Source organism: Narcine bancroftii, chromosome 1 (assembly GCF_036971445.1).
Source record: "Narcine bancroftii isolate sNarBan1 chromosome 1, sNarBan1.hap1, whole genome shotgun sequence".
NCBI lineage: Eukaryota > Metazoa > Chordata > Chondrichthyes > Torpediniformes > Narcinidae > Narcine > Narcine bancroftii.
Window position 1 is genome coordinate 237837610 of NC_091469.1, and position 18900 is coordinate 237856509.

The window sequence follows — 18900 nt, forward strand, 5'->3', positions numbered from 1 at the left end:
AGTATTAGCCTGCAGGACGTCCTTTCCAAGTCATCTAAGTATTAGTCTGCAGGACGTCATTTCCAAGTCATCTCAGTATTAGCCTGCAGGACGTGATTTTCAAGTCATCTCTGTATTCACCTGCAGGACGGCCTTTCTGAGTCATCTCAGAATTAGCCTGCAGGACGTCCTTTCCAAGTCATCTCAGTATTAGCCTGCAGGGCGTCCTTTCCAAGTCATCTCAGTATTAACCTGCAGGAATTCCATCCCGAGTCATCTCAGTATTAGCCTGCAGGATGTCCTTTCCAAGTCATCTCAGTATTAACCTGCAGGACGTCCTTTCCGAGTCATCTCAGTATTAGTCTGCAGAACTTCCTTTCAAAGTCATCTCAGTATTAGCCTGCAGGACGTCGTTTCCGAGTCATCTCAGTATTAGCCTGCAGGACGTCCTTTCCAAGTCATCTCAGTATTTACCTGCAGGACATCCTTTCTGAGTCATCTCAGTATTAGTCTGCAGGACGTCCTTTCTGAGTCATCTCAGCATTAGCCTGCAGGACGTCCTTTCCAAGTATTCTCAGTATTAGCCTGCAGGACGTCCTTTCCAAGTCATCTCAGTATTAGCCTGCAGGACGTCCTTTCCGAGTCATCTCAGTATTAACCTGCAGGACGTCCTTTCTGAGTCATCTCAGTATTAACCTGCAGGACGTCCTTTCCGAGTCATCTCAGTATTAACCTGCAGGACGTCCTTTCCAAGTCATCTCAGTATTAGTCTGCAGGACGTCCTTTCTGAGTCATCTCAGTATTAACCTGCAGGACGTCCTTTCTGAGTCATCTCAGTATTAACCTGCAAGTCGTCCTTTCCGAGTCATCTCAGTATTAGTCTGCAGGACATCCTTTCCGAGTCATCTCATTATTAGTCTGCAGGACGTCCTTTCCGAGTCATCTCAGTATTAGCCTGCAGGACGTCCTTTCCGAGTCATCTCAGTATTAGCTTGCAGGACGTCCTTTGTGAGTCATCTCAGTATTAGCCTGCAGGATGTCCTTTCCAAGTAATCTCAGTATTAGTCTGCAGGACGTCCTTTCTGAGTCATCTCAGTATTAGTCTGCAGGTACTCCTTTCCGAGTCATCTCAGTATTAGCCTGCAGGACATCCTTTCCGAGTCATCTCAGTATTAGCCTGCAGGACGTCCTTTCCGAGACATCTCAGTATTAGCCTGTAGGACATCCTTTCCGAGTCATCTCAGTATTAGTCTGCAGGACGTCCTTTCCTAGTCATCTCAGTATTAGTCTGCAGGACGACTTTCCGAGTCATCTCAGTATTAGTCTGCAGGACGTCCTTTCCTAGTCATCTCAGTATTAGCCTGCAGGACGTCCTTTCCGAGTCATCTCAGTATTAGCCTGCAGGACGTCCTTTCCGAGTCATCTCAGTATTAGCCTGCAGGACGTCCTTTCCAAGTCATCTCAGTAGTAGCCTGCAGGACGTCCTTTTTGAGTCATCTCAGTATTAGCTTGCAGGACATCTTTTTTGAGTCATCTCAGTATTAGCTTGCAGGACGTCCTTTCCGAGTCATCTCAGTATTAGCCTGCAGGACGTCCTTTCCGAGTCATCCCAGTATTAACCTGCAGGACGTCCTTTCCAAGTCATCTCAGTATTAGCCTGCAGGACGTCCTTTCCGAGTCATCTCAGTATTAACTTGCAGGACGTCCTTTCCAAGTCATCTCAGTATTAGTCTGCAGGACGTCCTTTCCAAGTCATCTCAGTATTAGTCTGCAGGACGTCCTTTACGAGTCATCTCAGTATTAGCCTGCAGGACTTCCTTTCCAAGTCATCTAAGTATTAGTCTGCAGGACGTCATTTCCAAGTCATCTCAGTATTAGCCTGCAGGACGTGCTTTCCAAGTCATCTCTGTATTCACCTGCAGGACGGCCTTTCTGAGTCATCTCAGAATTAGCCTGCAGGACGTCCTTTCCAAGTCATCTCAGTATTAGCCTGCAGGGCGTCCTTTCCAAGTCATCTCAGTATTAACCTGAAGGAATTCCTTCCCGAGTCATCTCAGTATTAGCCTGCAGGATGTCCTTTCCAAGTCATCTCAGTATTAACCTGCAGGACGTCCTTTCCGAGTCATCTCAGTATTAGTCTGCAGAACTTCCTTTCAATGTCATCTCAGTATTAGCCTGCAGGACGTCGTTTCCGAGTCATCTCAGTATTAGCCTGCAGGACGTCCTTTCCAAGTCATCTCAGTATTTACCTGCAGGACGTCCTTTCCGAGTCATCTCAGTATTAACCTGCAGTACGTCCTTTCTGAGTCATCTCAGTATTAACCTGCAGGACGTTATTTCCGAGTCATCTCAGTATTAACCTGCAGGACGTCCTTTCCAAGTCATCTCAGTATTAGTCTGCAGGACGTCCTTTCTGAGTCATCTCAGTATTAACCTGCAGGACGTCCTTTCCAAGTCATCTCAGTATTAGTCTGCAGGACGTCCTTTCTGAGTCATCTCAGTATTAGCCTGCAGGACGTCCTTTCCAAGTCATCTAAGTATTAGTCTGCAGGATGTCATTTCCAAGTCATCTCAGTATTAGCCTGCAGGACGTGCTTTCCAAGTCATCTCTGTATTCACCTGCAGGACGGCCTTTCTGAGTCATCTCAGAATTAGCCTGTAGGACGTCCTTTCCAAGTCATCTCAGTATTAGCCTGCAGGGCGTCCTTTCCAAGTCATCTCAGTATTAACCTGCAGGAATTCCTTCCCGAGTCATCTCAGTATTAGCCTGCAGGATGTCCTTTCCAAGTCATCTCAGTATTAACCTGCAGGACGTCCTTTCCAAGTCATCTCAGTATTAGTCTGCAGAACTTCCTTTCAAAGTCATCTCAGTATTAGCCTGCAGGACGTCGTTTCCGAGTCATCTCAGTATTAGCCTGCAGGACGTCCTTTCCAAGTCATCTCAGTATTAGCCTGCAGGACGTCCTTTCCGAGTCATCTCAGTATTAACCTGCAGGACGTCCTTTCTGAGTCATCTCAGTATTAACCTGCAAGTCGTCCTTTCCGAGTCATCTCAGTATTAGTCTGCAGGACATCCTTTCCGAGTCATCTCATTATTAGTCTGCAGGACGTCCTTTCCGAGTCATCTCAGTATTAGCCTGCAGGACGTCCTTTCCGAGTCATCTCAGTATTAGCTTGCAGGACGTCCTTTGTGAGTCATCTCAGTATTAGCCTGCAGGATGTCCTTTCCAAGTAATCTCAGTATTAGTCTGCAGGACGTCCTTTCTGAGTCATCTCAGTATTAGTCTGCAGGAACTCCTTTCCGAGTCATCTCAGTATTAGCCTGCAGGACATCCTTTCCGAGTCATCTCAGTATTAGCCTGCAGGACGTCCTTTCCGAGTCATCTCAGTATTAGCCTGCAGGACATCCTTTCCGAGTCCTCTCAGTATTAGTCTGCAGGACATCCTTTCCTAGTCATCTCAGTATTAGTCTGCAGGACGACTTTCCGAGTAATCTCAGTATTAGTCTGCAGGACGTCCTTTCCTAGTCATCTCAGTATTAGCCTGCAGGACGTCCTTTCCGAGTCATCTCAGTATTAGCCTGCAGGACGTCCTTTCCGAGTCATCTCAGTATTAGCCTGCAGGACGTCCTTTCCAAGTCATCTCAGTAGTAGCCTGCAGGACGTCCTTTTTGAGTCATCTCAGTATTAGCTTGCAGGACATCTTTTTTGAGTCATCTCAGTATTAGCTTGCAGGACGTCCTTTCCGAGTCATCTCAGTATTAGCCTGCAGGACGTCCTTTCCGAGTCATCCCAGTATTAACCTGCAGGACGTCCTTTCCAAGTCATCTCAGTATTAGCCTGCAGGACGTCCTTTCCGAGTTATCTCAGTATTAACTTGCAGGACGTCCTTTCCAAGTCATCTCAGTATTAGCCTGCAGGACGTCCTTTCCGAGTCATCTCAGTATTAGCCTGCAGGACGTCCTTTCCAAGTCATCTCAGTATTAGTCTGCAGGACGTCCTTTCTGAGTCATCTCAGTATTAGCCTGCAGAACGTCCTTTCCAAGTCATCTCATTATTAGTCTGCAGGACGTCCTTTCTGAGTCATCTCAGTATTAGCTTGCAGCACGTCCTTTCCGAGTCATCTCAGTATTAGTCTGCAGGACGTCCTTTCTGAGTCATCTCAGTATTAGCCTGCAGGATGTCCTTTCCGAGTCATCTCAGTATTAGCCTGCAGTACGTCCTTTCCGAGTCATCTCAGTATTAGCCTGCAGGACGTCCTTTCCGAGTCATCTCAGTATTAGTCTGCAGGACGTCCTTTCCGAGTCATCTCAGTATTAGCCTGCAGGACGTCCTTTCCAAGTCATCTCAGTATTAGTCTGCAGGACGTCCTTTCCGAGTCATCTCAGTATTAGTCTGCAGGACGTCCTTTCCGAGTCATCTCAGTATTAGCCTGCAGGACGTTCTTTCCACAAGGTTGAATTTTCTTCAAACCTGTCTCAATTTGCGCATTTAAATAAAACACAAATACTACAATATGCAAATATTCATCCAATATGTTTGGAGGACGCAGCTGAAAGTGAAATAGTCAAAATCCTTTTTTTGGTGGGATAAGATAATACAATCAGACATGAAAAATATTGGTGTAGTTTATCATCCTGAGTTTTGCAGTTCAGTTGCTCATCCTATTCTGCCACAAACCATTTCTGTTAAAAATCTGATACATGCAAATGATAGCTTGAACTCATTATTGGTATAACTACAGGGCCCACAGAGGTATAACATCGCTGATTTTCACGTTTATAACCTGTAATATCAACAAAGATACTTGCAAATTTTTAAAGGCATGCCATGGAGTGCATTCTTACCGGTGACATCACTGACTGCATATGGAGGTGCCAATACACATGACAGAAAAAGTCGATAGAGTTACAAGCTCAGGCAGTGCCATCACGAGCTCCAGTCTTCACTCCAGTGAAGAATTCGGCAAGAAGTGCTGTCTTAAGAAATCAGCCTCTCACATCAAGGACCCTCACCACCCAGTCCATGCCCTCTTCCCACGCCTGAAGACAAACCCCCAGCGGCTTCTTCCCCTCTGTCATCAGATTTCAGAACGGACAATGACCCACAGACACCATCTCACTTTCTCTTCTTTTTCCACTAATTTATTTATTTCTAAATGTAATTTATAGCTTTAATATTTAAATCTGTAATGCTGCCAGGAAACAACACATTTCGTGACATCTAATGACAAATTCTGATTCTGAAAGAAATTTAATGAATGTATCTTATCATTTTCTTTCTCTTCCTTTTAAAAATATTTTAATTTGATAGAGAGAAATTTTACATGTATATATTATTTAGATATTAATTATATAGCTTTTATATAATGAAGTTCAGAATATAAGTCACATTGTCTTATATAATTTGGAAAAAATGAAAAATCCTTGAGAATTTCACCTCAAGTTCTAATATTGAGATATACCTTTATCCAGAATGGAGGACCATCGCCTTCCCAAGATCGTGTTATATGGCGAGCTCTCCACTGGCCACCGTGACAGAGGTGCACCAAAGAAGAGGTACAAGGACTGCCTAAAGAAATCTCTTGGTGCCTGCCACATTGACCACCTGATATCACCTCAAACCGTGCATCTTGGCGCCTCACAGTTCGGCGGGCAGCAACTTCCTTTGAAGAAGACCGCAGAGCCCACCTCACTGACAAAAGACAAAGGAGGAAAAACCCAACACCCAACCCCAACCAACCAATTTTCCCCTGCAACCGTGTCTTCCTGTCCCGCATCGGACTTGTCAGCCACAATCGAGCCTGCAGCTGACGTGGACATTTACCCCCTCCATAAATCTTCGTCTGTGAAGCCAAGCCAAAGAATCTTAATAGACCAATCTTTGCTAGTTCTTGGAAAAAAAATACGGAATAACCCTGCCACTAAACACAGTCACCAGCAAATAAATTGTAAAGAATCGAGACATCGGATAGAAAACTCCCAGAGCACCCCTGTCTAAATCATCAAATTATGAAAATAGTCCATGAATGGGGCCCCATATCGAGATGGTCCCTATTTGATAGGCCAACTGAACACAGAATTTTGAGAAACCAATAACCTCAAACTAAACAGACTTGGGTTTCAGCATCATGCAATATTAACTCTTGTTATCTTGCACCTACGGCGATTAGTAGATGCTGGATAAGGAGTTTTCTGGCAGTTTGAGGCACATCGAAGCCTGAAACATCGGTTCCGTACTTTTACCTTTGCTACATAAAGGACACTTTGACCCATTGAGCTTCTTCAGCATTTTCTGTTTTTTACTTCACCCACGGTGTCTACAATTTTTGTGATTTACTACTCACTCGTTCAATGCCTAACTAATGCACCTGGACTAAGAATAAACCGTTTAAAAGACAAAAATACTGTACTTATAATGAACAAATTTGCATGAATATATAAACCTTGAAGAATTTTACTTTATTTTTATTCACATTCTCTGAAAACATTTAACCATCGTTGTATTTGCAGGTTCCTCCCCCTTCACTGAGCTACCCAAAAGACATATAGATAATTAACCCCCACCCCCCCCACCACTCTCCCCAAAGTTTACAGATAAAGCCATATTAACATACTTAATAGTATACTAACAAAGATAAAGACTCTTACTAAGCAGAGATAAGGCGACACTTTAAGAGAGTCACCCCAACAGTGAGTGGCATCAACCAGCTCTTCATCCTGGGGAGGTCATTTTATTCAAACAGCAGCTACAAGTAAAGCACAACCAAGGCCCTCCACGGGCTGGACAGTTGCTCCCGTCTTCACCAAAGGTTTATATGTTACTTCAAAGAACATTTACTTCTATATTTTTAATTTTCAATCTATTTATTTATTTATTTACCTTGATTTTTTTTTTCTTTTGGCAGTTGCTTGAGGTTGTTGGTTTCTTCAATTCTGGATAACAGGGGTTTCATTGAATTTAACGCCAAGATTGCAATAACTCATCCACCAATATCAGCAAGGGATCTTCCATCAATTCCAGAGCAAAGGCAGAAACTCAGTGTTCATATGAGCAGAGAACCAGCTAGGGAAATACCGCTCTCAACCATATTCTGCCATATAGACTGCAAGGCAGGTTCTCTAGATTGATACCAGAGATGAAGAAAGGCTGGATCGACTAGGCTTATACTCACTGGAATTTAGAAGATTGAGGGAGAATCTCATAGAAACATAAAATTCTTCAGGGATTGGACAGACTAGATGCAGGAAGGTTGTTCCCGTTGTTGGGGAAAACCAGAACCAGGGGTCACAGTTTAAGAATAAGGGGGGGGGAAGAATTTTAGGAGTGAGATGAAAAAAAAATCTCTTTGAAAGTGGTGAATCTGTGGAATTCTTTGCCACAGGAAGCAGTTGAAGCCAGTTCCTTATCTATATTTAAGAGGGAGTTAGATTTGGTCCTTGTGGCTCAGATGATCGGGGGGTATAGGGAGAAGGTAGGTGTACTGAGCACCGAGTAGATAATTAGCCATGATCAAAATGAATGGCCAAATAGCCTACTCCTGCACCTATTTTCTATGTTTCTATGCAGATTTCCAGGTTTAGGCATTGTGCTTACCAGACATAGGCCCCGTTACACTTGCATCAGTTCAAACAGCATTTTGAAATCAATAGGCCCTTTTATTGAGAAAAAAATTGCAATTGTAAAGGGGGATATTCTCTGCCTTCACATCGCTGAACCCAAGTCCATAAATCCTCTGCGCGCAGCTCCAAGACGCCGAATCCGAACCTTCCTCAGGCTGGTCACACAGGTGGAGTAGAGCGCTCTGCCTCACTCCATAAATGCATTGCCGCTGCAAGTGGCTGACTGATGATGTCGCGATGATGCCATCAGCCTGCGACCCAGCCATTGTACCAGTAGCACTGCATAAAACCTGGAGGTCGGAGTCCCTCGGTGTGCCAGAGGGGCAGAAGAAGGATCAATGACTGCCATCTTTTCCTATAATCCTCCACGCAGCTATATCCACTCTGCATTTCCTAGAACGGTTCCAGCTGCATGGGGGATTATGGGTAATGAAGACAGCCATTGCTCGCCACGTATGTATGCCGTCATGTTGAGGGGCAGCGCTACGGCACCAGTCACCCTGCCCTCATCAGCTGTGGAGGACACAACGAGGTGCTGCTCTTCATAAAATCAACACTGCAGCAGGCTTTTAGGCCTTCTCGATAAAAAGGTAAGTGCACATTTTTCTCTGCCAATGGAGGCACCCTCAAAGCAGCGCCCCTCCATACACCCAATGAGAGAGATTATCTCCCTTCTCATCATCAATCTGGCTTTTTAACCATCCCCTTCTTCCAGGGAAGAAACACTTTACTTGCAGTTTCAATTTAGTGCAGGCATCTGACATTCATAACATGGATTCATTAAAAATGATGCAGTTTTTCCACAAAGTTTGGCCTTTATAGTTTTTAGACTGCAGGCATGTGGCGGCGCAATCAATGAATTTTTCCATTACACGGGCAGTCTAAGGAGAGTGCAGGAACTTTTAGTCCATTCCTGCACTCCGATTTATCCTGCAGGGCCCCGACTACTTTTCGGGGAAGCCTGTAGTTTAAATCACACCGCAAAACTCACCTCATGAATTTGACATCCAGCTGATGACTCAGTCCATGTTGTTCCATGCAAAAGCACTGGGACTAACGCACACAAGAACTTAAAGTGTGCAGTATAAGCGACCACAGGGTGAGTAATTATGTTAATTTATCCACTGCTCTATTTGCTGAGTTTATCTCATTCTACCTTCGAAACACTGGTACAGCACAGGCAATCCTGCAACTCTCTGGCACCACTCGTGTAACCAGAGAGGAGTGAACTTTTGTTCATCTGGACCCCTGTGCACCTCATTGCCCCTGATGCTGGCCTTCCCTCAACCAACACCAGAACTGGAGCCTCAGCCTGAACCTGAAAGGAAAATCAAACTCAGCACGTCAGGCAGAAATTGTGGAAAGAGAAAGAGAATTCATGTGTCAGATCTTTCTTTTTTTGCTTTTGAAAGAGTTTGAATTATTTTTAAGAGAATGTGTGTAGATTATTTATGGATGAGTCACTGTACATTTTTGTGTATGCATATACTGTGCATCTTTATTCTTTTAACATACCGTATACAAGAAGAATAGTCGACCCTCTTTTTTGGCCCCAAAATTGTGTATTTTCCATGTGACCTGTGTTAAAGTCGATGCATTTAATTTTGGTCCCACCCATCCAAGCTCCTGACACGAACCCTCAACTTGGCCATCGGAGCAGGGCCGGTGCCGAACTATTTTGCGCCCTAGGCCCGGCTGAGCGGTGGGAGCAATACCGGATGTGGAGTCTGACGTGCGCCGTACCACTTCCTCCCTCCACCCTTACCAGACTAACGCGCGTGCTTATAGCGCGTTAGTCAAAACCACGTCATTCATGATGCAGAGGTGCTGGAACTGTTGGAATCGCCCTCCACATACAGTCTGAGAGGCAAATATCCTATCTTTTTTTCAGATTTGGAGCTCAAACGCTCAAACATTGGGATTGAATTAATTAATAATTCCTTTGATTCCCGCAGTTCCATGAAGTCTTCCCTCAATAAACTATGTTTTTTTGTGAAAATGTTTTTATGTGGAATCTTTGAGTGTTTCTAAGATCAATCCAACTTAATATATATATATTCATTACATTTCTTTGGTGTGTGTGTGTGTGTGTGTGTGTGTGTGTGTGTGTGTGTGTGTGTGTGTGTGTGTGTGTGTGTGTGTGTGTGTGTGTGTGTCCTTTAGTAATTTTTTTTTCTTTTTATATATTCTTCTTGTAGTTTTGGTTTTTAGGTAGATAGTGGGTGGTTTGGGAGGGTGTTAGATTTTTTTTCTTTGTCTTTATATAAAATTAACATGTATTTTTTGTAACATTGTGAAATATGAATATTTTTGCATGCATTTATTATAAATATTCCCATAAAAAGCGCTCCTCTGAGGTCTGCACCCTTGGCAGCTGCCTAATTGGCCTAATGGTAGCCTTGGCCCTGCACCCGAGTTCCCAATGCCCTGATCACCTAACCTAACCACCAGAGCACCTGACGCCTACCCATCCGAGCTCCCAATGCCCCAAACACGGACTTGCCACCCGGACCCAGCCATCCGAGCTCCTGGCACCTTGAATGACACAGGATCTTACTGTGGTCAAAAGCATGACCTATATCCAAGTTGAACCCAACCCCAGCCCTCACAAAATTTGACCTAAAAAAATTGGTCCAAAAGACTCTACTCCTACACACGTGTATACAGTACTTTTTGTATTTTTAATTTTATATTAATTTTCCTAACAATAACATTTTCAACCACTCATCTAAACAGTCAGGAAGGGGCGGGGGAGGGGGAAGACAGACCTTTCTTTGCCATTCAGCCCTTTCATTGCCATTCTTGTCATTGTAGATTGCCATAAATTCAGTCAGGAGCTGTTGGGCTAGGTTGAGAGCAAAGCTCTTTGCAGAAACCTATGCCCAAGACCAAAATAAAAGGACACCTGTCTTTGGGAGAATACGGATGGAAACCTGGAGGTGGGGGGGGGGGGAAGCAAATGATCTACCCCATTATTATTCTCCAGCAATTCAAACTCAGGAATAACAAGCAAGTGTAAAGGTCTGCCCTCTACACAGTAGTGCAATGAAATTTCATAAATAGATCCTATTAAGCAAAACAAGGAAAATGAAAAATATACAAAACAATTAGAATACTGTCTACAGGCATCCATAAGAAGCATTGTGTAAAAGTCACATATATTATTAATTATTGCCCTGCAGAGTCAGGCAAAGTACCAGCACTGATAACCTCAGCACCTGAAATGATTTTATGACAATTCATATAATCTCAGTCGACCTTTTAGATTCAGAAATACAATGCTGTTATTCAATTATTTTAATACACTGAAAAGCTATTCATTTTTTTGTACAACACTGAATTTTATTGGTATTCTGAAAGGAAATATTCATGGCCAGCTGAGAGATAAGGCAATTTGATGATAATGAATAAAGGACAACACATTCACTCCACAACAGACAATTGCTTTGTGCAATTGAACAATGCACCAATTTCACAACCATGACTGTCACCACATTAAGTCTCCCTCAAAATATTCCTGTAGAAATAGTTCTATTGCTTCCAAAAATTAAAAAGGCACTCAGTCAATTAACGGTAAATAGTGGCAAGGATTCAAGCAAAAATATGCCCTAAAATCCAAAATCAATTATTCTTCTGAAAGAATTACACAATACAATGTCACTAAGCACAAGCATTGTATTAATACAGATAACTTTTTTGTGTAATTTATTCCCTCTCCAGATCAGTCGGTTCTGAGTTAGAGGTCCCAGATTGAATGTGCAGGAAGAACTACGAGAGAAGGTGTGATTCTTCTACCATTTACACCAGGCTCCTGTGTTCTCCCAACACTTGGGCTCATGGTTTTCAAGACCATCCCATATGCTGCTTCTCTAGTCCGAACAGGTTTACTTCCACATTTATTTTCCAGGACTCGTTTAACCCATAAGGCCTATACTGACTCTAAGCAGAGGCTCCTTACTTTCCCACAGCCCTGCAATTTGATCCCTTGCAAATATCCTTGTGATTCTTTTGCTCCTTACCTATACGGAACAGTAATTGGCAACAGAATTAACTGACCAGCCTGAGAATTGCAACAGAATCATTGCTGGAGAGCCATCCTTTATTGCCCATCCCTCATGATCCTCGATCTGAACAGATTGCTGGGCTATTTAAGAGTGTGTTTAAAAAGTCAACCATGGAAAATGGATCTCATTGTATATTCACTGGGGAAGAACAGCAAATTTCCTCCCAAAAAGAACATTGCTGAACCAGATGTGACTCCAGTAATTTAAGTAATCATTATTAAATAGGCTGGTTCTTTCCGGCTGAGTTTCTCCAGCTTTGCATGGACAAGCTTTCCACTTACATATATTACTACCTCCCACAACTACCTTGACTACACTTCCTCACACTCTATCCCCTGCAAGGATTCTATCCCCTTCTCTTAATTTCTCCACCTCTGCTGCATCTGCTCCCAAGATGAGGTCTTCCAGTCCACATCTTCTGAAATGTCCGCCTTCTTCCACAAACGTGGCTTTCCCTCCACCACCATCAACTCAGCCCTTGCCCGCATCTCCTCCATTTTGCGCTCATCTGTCCTGCCCCCTCTGCCCCCAGACATAACAAACATAGAACATCCACCACCCACCCCCCACCCTCATCCTCACCTACCACCCCACCAGCCTCCGCATCCAACATATTATCCTCTGGAATTTCTGGCACTCACAACAGGATCCCATCACCAGACACATCTTCCCATATCCTCCCCTCTCTGCCTTCCATAGAGTCCGCTCCCTCCGTGACTCCCTCATACCCTTATCCCTCCCCACCAATCGCAACCCCCCTCCCCCGCCAGCACTTTTCCCTGTAGCAGCAGGAGGTGCAGCACTTGAGCCAAAACCTCCTCACACACCACAGTTTGGAGCCACAAACTGGCCTTTCAAGAGAAGCAACATTTCACCGTGTATCCGCAGGATTGATTTACTGCATCCAGTGCTCCCTTTGTGGTCTTCTCTACATCGAAGATACTGGGTGCAAATTGGAAGATTGCTTCACTCCATCTATTACAGTTACAGAGATCCTCCCAGCAGCCAACCATTATAGTTCTGTGTCACTCTCACACACACACACACACACACACATCCATCCATGTCCCACCAAGACCACTCGCAAACTGGAGGAACAACACCTGATTTTCCATCTGGCCACTCTCCCTACAGATGACATTAACATAGACTTTTCCGGTTTCTGCTAACCCGCTCTCCCCTTCCCTTCCTAGTTCTCCTCCCTCCCTTCACCCTCTCCTTGATAGCTGCTGTCCCCTCCCTCCACCTATCATCTCCTGCCTTGCAACCACCCCTTCCTTCCCCCGACCATTTTGTTCAGACACCTGTCGACATTTTCCCATACCTTGATGAAGGGCTCAAGCCTGAAATGTCGGTTATGTATCTTTACCTTTGCTAAATAAAGGACACTGCTTGGCCTACTGAGTTTCTGCAGCATTGTGTGTCTTTGGTTTTTACCTGAGCAAGGAATTACTATGAGTGAGTGAGTGGTGATATAATGTTTTTAATCTCCTGTAAGGCAGCTTTGAAGCATTCATTGCTAGGTTGATCCTGACTCCAAGATGCATGCCACATTGCTGGTTCGGACAATATTCCTTTTCAACATACTCCCCTGTAACAGGCCCTTCCAGCTCATAAACTGGTATCCAGCACCTATAGGGATTGGTGAATTTTCCACTTGTTTGAGATTGCATGTGGTGTGATTGGTGAACTAACAGCGAGGCGTACCAATTTTAAACTTCCATATTTTTTACCTATTTATTTTCTGTGATTTTTTTTGTGCCGGTTGCTTGAATTACAGATAACAGGAGTTTTACTGTACCCCAATTAACCTCCAATCCCTGTACGCTGTGAAGAGTGGAAGGAACCTGAAGGAAACCCACAGACTCTGGAGAACATACAAACTCTTTACAGACAGTGTTGGATTCGAATCCAAATCGCTGCCGCTGTAATTGCATTGAGCTAACCTCAACATTAACTATCTTCTGCGATAGGTTTAGATTACATTTGCTCATTTTCTGGTAAAGTTATTCCATTCCGCATTCAACAATTACTCAAAACCCAAATGAGAATCCCAAATATATTATTTCAATTTTTACAAGTTTACAAGTCTGCAATACTTGTAATAATTTTTGCTCTCCCACGTTCCCATCGACTTCCTCAATATTGTATTTTTACAAGAGGCATTATATTGCTAATTTACCTGTCAACCCACAGTCTCAGAGAGAGCCCACAAGGCCACAGGGAACAGTGTATACAGACAGTACCACTGGTCAGGTTTGAACACAGGTCAATGGAGCTGTGAAGGAGCAACACACTGGCCATGCCACAATATAATTCTGAATTAAAAAAAGAATATACATGAAAAAGAGTAGGATTTAAAGATATTTAAATAAAATAACTTTCTGAGCCAAATTAAAATTTGATGAGCATTTCTGTCTCTTCCAACTCAGATTGACTCTAAGCAGAGGAAATCCATTCCTGGCTCCTTATCTTCCCAGAGCCTTGCAATTTTATCCCTTGCAAATATCCATCAATGCCCTGTGACCCTTTTGCTGCCAACCTGAAAAGAGTAATTGCCAAGTAAATTAAACAAGCAGCCCGGAAAACTCACGACATCACAGAGTGGAACCCGTGTAAGACAGAGTGAACATGGAGACTCTGCAGACAACCTCACCTGAACTCAGGCTGAAGCCAGGTTCTTGAAGTTGCAACACCAAATTCCCAAACTTCATCATCCTGTCATCTATCAACAAATGACATCAAATGTTTTCTGATCCTTTTGCAACTGGAAATGAGTCCTCTCATTTACCTGATACCCTTATTTAAACTATCCTTCAGCTCCCACTGGTCCAGAGATAATGACGCAAGCTTTTCTTATCTTCCTTCTCAGTTAGAAGGCTCCAGTCTGGGCAACGTCTCCCCATTCTTCCTCACCTTCGGTCTTCTTCAGCTGTGAGCTCTCTGGAACGTAGGCTGATACACACACTTTGACATTTTCAAATTAGTTGCTGAGGCAGGGGAAAATGTTGAAAAAGAAATATTGTCCGAACTGGCAATGTGGCATGCATCTTGGAATCAGGATCAACCTAGCAATGAATGCTTCAAAGCTGCCTTGCAGGAGATTAAAAACATTATATCACCACTCACTCACTCATAGTAATTCCTTGCTCAGGTAAAAACCAAAGACACACATTGCTGGAGAAACTCAGTAGGCCAAGTACTGTCCTTTATTTAGCAAAGGTAAAGATACATAACTGACGTTTCGGGCTTGAGCCCTTCATCAAGGTATGGGAAAATGTCGACAGGTGTCTGAACAAATGGTCGGGGGGGAGGAAGGGGTGGTTGCAAGGCAGGAGATGATAGGTGGAGGGAGGGGACAGCAGCTATCAAAGGAAGGAGGGATGGCTGGATGAAGGAAGGGAGGAGAACTAGGAAGGGGGAGAGCAGGTTAGCAAACATTTCATGGCAGAGCTCCCCACCTTGTGACAATTATTTCCATATTTAGTGGGAACGACATCACATTATTCACACAGTTGTTTCTGCACAAAAGCTTAGATGGTTGAAAATGGAAGTTCTAATTTATTCTGCAAACAATGCAAGAAGCAGCATATTGAAAAATGACAACGAAAATATATATTTTCAAAGTTTAAAGCAGGAGTAATAATTACTCTCTCAACATTATTTCATTTTAATATAACACAATTCAAATTAAACACAATTATTGCACTATATATATATGTATATATATACATTGTTTATAAAAAGCTAAAGTCAACTTACCTTTTCCTAAATGCGTATTTATGCTCATGTATCTTGCTGTCCCAGTAAGGCTTTTATGTTCTCTATAAGGGACGTGCTTCTTTGTCTCTGGATCTATGTACTCTTTTGCAAGCCCGAAATCTATGATGTGAATTACATTCTGATTTTTGCTTCTCGGTCGCCCCACCAAAAAGTTCTCTGGCTTCACATCCCTGTATATCAGGTTCTTTGAGTGAACATACTCCATTCGGGAAATCTTTTTGAAAGTTAAGAAACAGAGGAAAAAAAATATTGTTAATAAATCTAATTAGCAGAAGAACCTCACAAAAATACTAAAAAACAATAGTGACAAGAATAATCAGGATGAATTTACCCAGCCAAGACAATGGCCATAATAAAAGCAGTAAAAGTGAATATTTTCCATCAACACCCCCTAAATGCAAACCACAGGCTTGCAAGATTCACAATGGGTGTTTCCCTTGATAAGATCAGTATTACCAAGTATAAGCAAGGGCCCCTCCATCGGTACCAATATGTCACATTTAGCTGATGCACTGGCAACTGCTCAAATGTATCTTGTATTGGCATAAATGAAAACTATAGAGATTTATTGGTAATATTGACCAGTGGTCCAAACATTGGCCAAGCTGAGCTGAGCTGGTCCCAAAATCAAAATGCCAAAAGACGAAGAGAAAATAACAAACTAAGAGACATATATTGTTAGCTTTGGTGCCAAAGATTTTCCAATATGTTCCAATGAGTGTTACTCTTTTCCTTTCCAGATACTACGTTGCTCCAAAGTTCTTGATTCCAAAATAAAATTGGTGTGAATCGTGCACTCTAATAATATTTTAATAGAAATATTTGTCAATTTACCTGTCAATGGTCTATTTTTGCTGGATTTTCTCAAATCTCCATTTCCAGATGTGGCCCCTGACTTGAGGCCCTCATTCCACTTGCACTGTTTTTACCCCTTTGTTTTCTCTTGGCTCTTGCTGTCAAACCCCTTTTTATTTTGTCCTTTTCTGGTGTTCCAGCCTCTCAAGCCCTAACTCTGACTTCATGCAGAGTTTGGGTCTCCCTGCCTAATGAAGGACATGCTGTGCCACAATCATTCTCGGCAAAAGAGCAACTTTCTCTCCTCAATCGAAAGGTTTGGACCTGGATACTCTCGGTGCCGTTCCCCAATCACGACAGATCTGGACACTGCTTTGCTATCACAATCTAAAACACACATATGTTAGGATTGACAATGAATCCCTGAATCAGATGTGAAAGGCAGATAATAGCTGCATTTAGAACAAAGCAGTCATTTTCACTCAACAGGTTTCTCTGTGATAAAACAGCTAGTCTGTCATCTTGATCACTTCTCTCATGGGATGCGTGAATGTTCTATAATTGCCAGGCCCCAACTTTCACAGAGTCAGTACACTCTGGTCTTTAGCTCTTGAATACTATGGCCAAAAAGATCTTGTACTCCAACTCTGAGAAAATACTGTCCCATTTCCCAGAGAGAAACAAACTAATCCATCTCATTAACTTTAATGACAGGGTTGGAAAGGGCACAACATTCTGGCAAGGAAAAAAACAGAGAAAACTAGCTCTGACAGGACTAACAAAGCAACTGTTCAATCTCTGCTGCCTCTACGTCAGAAAACAAGGTCATTCCAACTTCCACCATTGAGCTCCAGTGCACAGTTAACTGTTTTATTTGTGTATATTCAGAGGTCAAACTCCAAGTCATCTCCTGAGGCATACCTCAAAATGTGGTTTACACAGAATTTCTTTACCACCCTGCCAAATCTGTTGTATAATGTTGGCCCCCCAACAATAAATATTGACAGAAACTCTGGAAAACATGGACCAATTTCCATATATTATGAATCATCCATCAATTAAGACATCAATAATGAAACTAAGGTTCACATTCTGCAAGATTGTCATTTATCAGAAGAGTGAATATCACGACCCTAAATCCACCATAAATCATTATTTATGAGAGAGCAGTACCTCTCTGTACAATGCTAAGACATGGACTACCTGCACCAGGCATCTCAAGACACAGAAGAGATACTGTCATTGCTTTCTCAACAAAACCTCCCAAACCACTCAAGCAATAAGCCAATAAACATTAGTGTCACCTTCCACGCCAGAATCAAGACACTAATTACACTCAGCCAGAGCTGATGGACAGTCAACATCGCTCTCAGTTGCTATAATGGACTCCCAAAGCAGGTGCTCAGACCAGCAAGGGGCTCAGTGGCAGAAGGACCCAGGCAAGCTGCAGGATGTTGGTGATTTGCTGTCAGACCCATATACGCTGTGGGGCTGCTGGAGACCGGCTCATGGGAGCCAGGTGTCAAGAGCTGGGATTTGAGAGGGTACTGAAGACAAGAAGGGCTCCCGAAGGGCCTCGGGTGCTGAATGTTGTTTCCTGATCAGATCGAAGATCTGGATCTGGAGCTTGGGTTGCCGGTGGTTTAAACTGGAGTCTGTGTGGCTGCAGAGGGTGCGGGAGCTTTGGAGGAGAATCTACAGACAGTCAGTGTCTATGAAGGGACTCTCTTTTCCTTTTCTGACTCTTATATTTAGGGGCACCAGCAATGCTGAGGGCATCTCTTGGTTGGTTTCATGGCAAACAAATGTTGAAGTATAACATGTATATTACATTTTTAATGTCACAATTAATGGAACTTTTCAAACAATTCAAGTGTGTTCTCAAAACCTCCAGGAGAACCCAAAATGGAAGAGCAGCTTCCAGAGTACCACTGAGAATCCTGAGTCCCTTTACTGGAAGCATACAGTGCGGGTATTCCAAAGCCCATGATAAAAGAGGAAAGTGCCACTGGGGTTAACATTCTGCAATCATCTCACTGAACAGTGGAGAAGGCAGAAGGAATCATTAAATTATTTACATCGAAAATTGCTGGAGTGCATGATTCCTTGTGGTAGGGAGTTGCTGAAGCACAGATCACAGGATTTGAGCGAAAAGAATTTCTGTTTGCACAAGTCCCAGGGAAGATGAACACAATATTGTTTTTTTTTTAAAATAAACACAGTAGGTCAAACTTCTCCGCAGTAAATTTTATTCTTCAACCTTCAGGATTTTAAAGCTGAAATTTCCCACTGCCTGATAACATAGTGCTAATTCTTCGAGTTTAATTTTCTTGCCCCCCCCCCCCCTTTCAACCCTGTTTTCAGCCTTTCATTATCTCTTTTAAACTCAAAGAACCCAATTCCTCATCTACACTTTGAAGCGTGCATTCTTGCCCCTCTTTGACTTCCAAAATTCAGCTAGAATAGACTTGAAATTTGATGCCTTTGTATCATTTTCATCAAGATTCTTCTATCCATGATGACATTGGACACAAAGGGAAGAGGAAACTTACAGCCGCTTAAACTGATACAAATTTATAAATGACTTCACAATAATTATAAACTCAAATTCAAAATGAATTAGTATAAAACCACAGAATAAAAATGGCAAAGCTGGAA

At 43.0% G+C, this 18900-nt stretch overlaps 1 protein-coding gene across 14 annotated transcripts in view; it reads right to left on the minus strand.

The window, feature by feature from the left end:
* The window catches only part of LOC138740513 (casein kinase I), a 488373-nt gene that overhangs the window by 295272 nt on the left and 174201 nt on the right, over positions 1 to 18900 (minus strand). For all 14 annotated transcript variants that reach the window (XM_069893289.1, XM_069893305.1, XM_069893299.1 and 11 more), the window contains exon 6: positions 15427 to 15661. In XM_069893289.1, coding sequence (XP_069749390.1) covers positions 15427 to 15661 — 235 coding nt within the window. The remainder of the gene's footprint in view (positions 1 to 15426; positions 15662 to 18900) is intronic.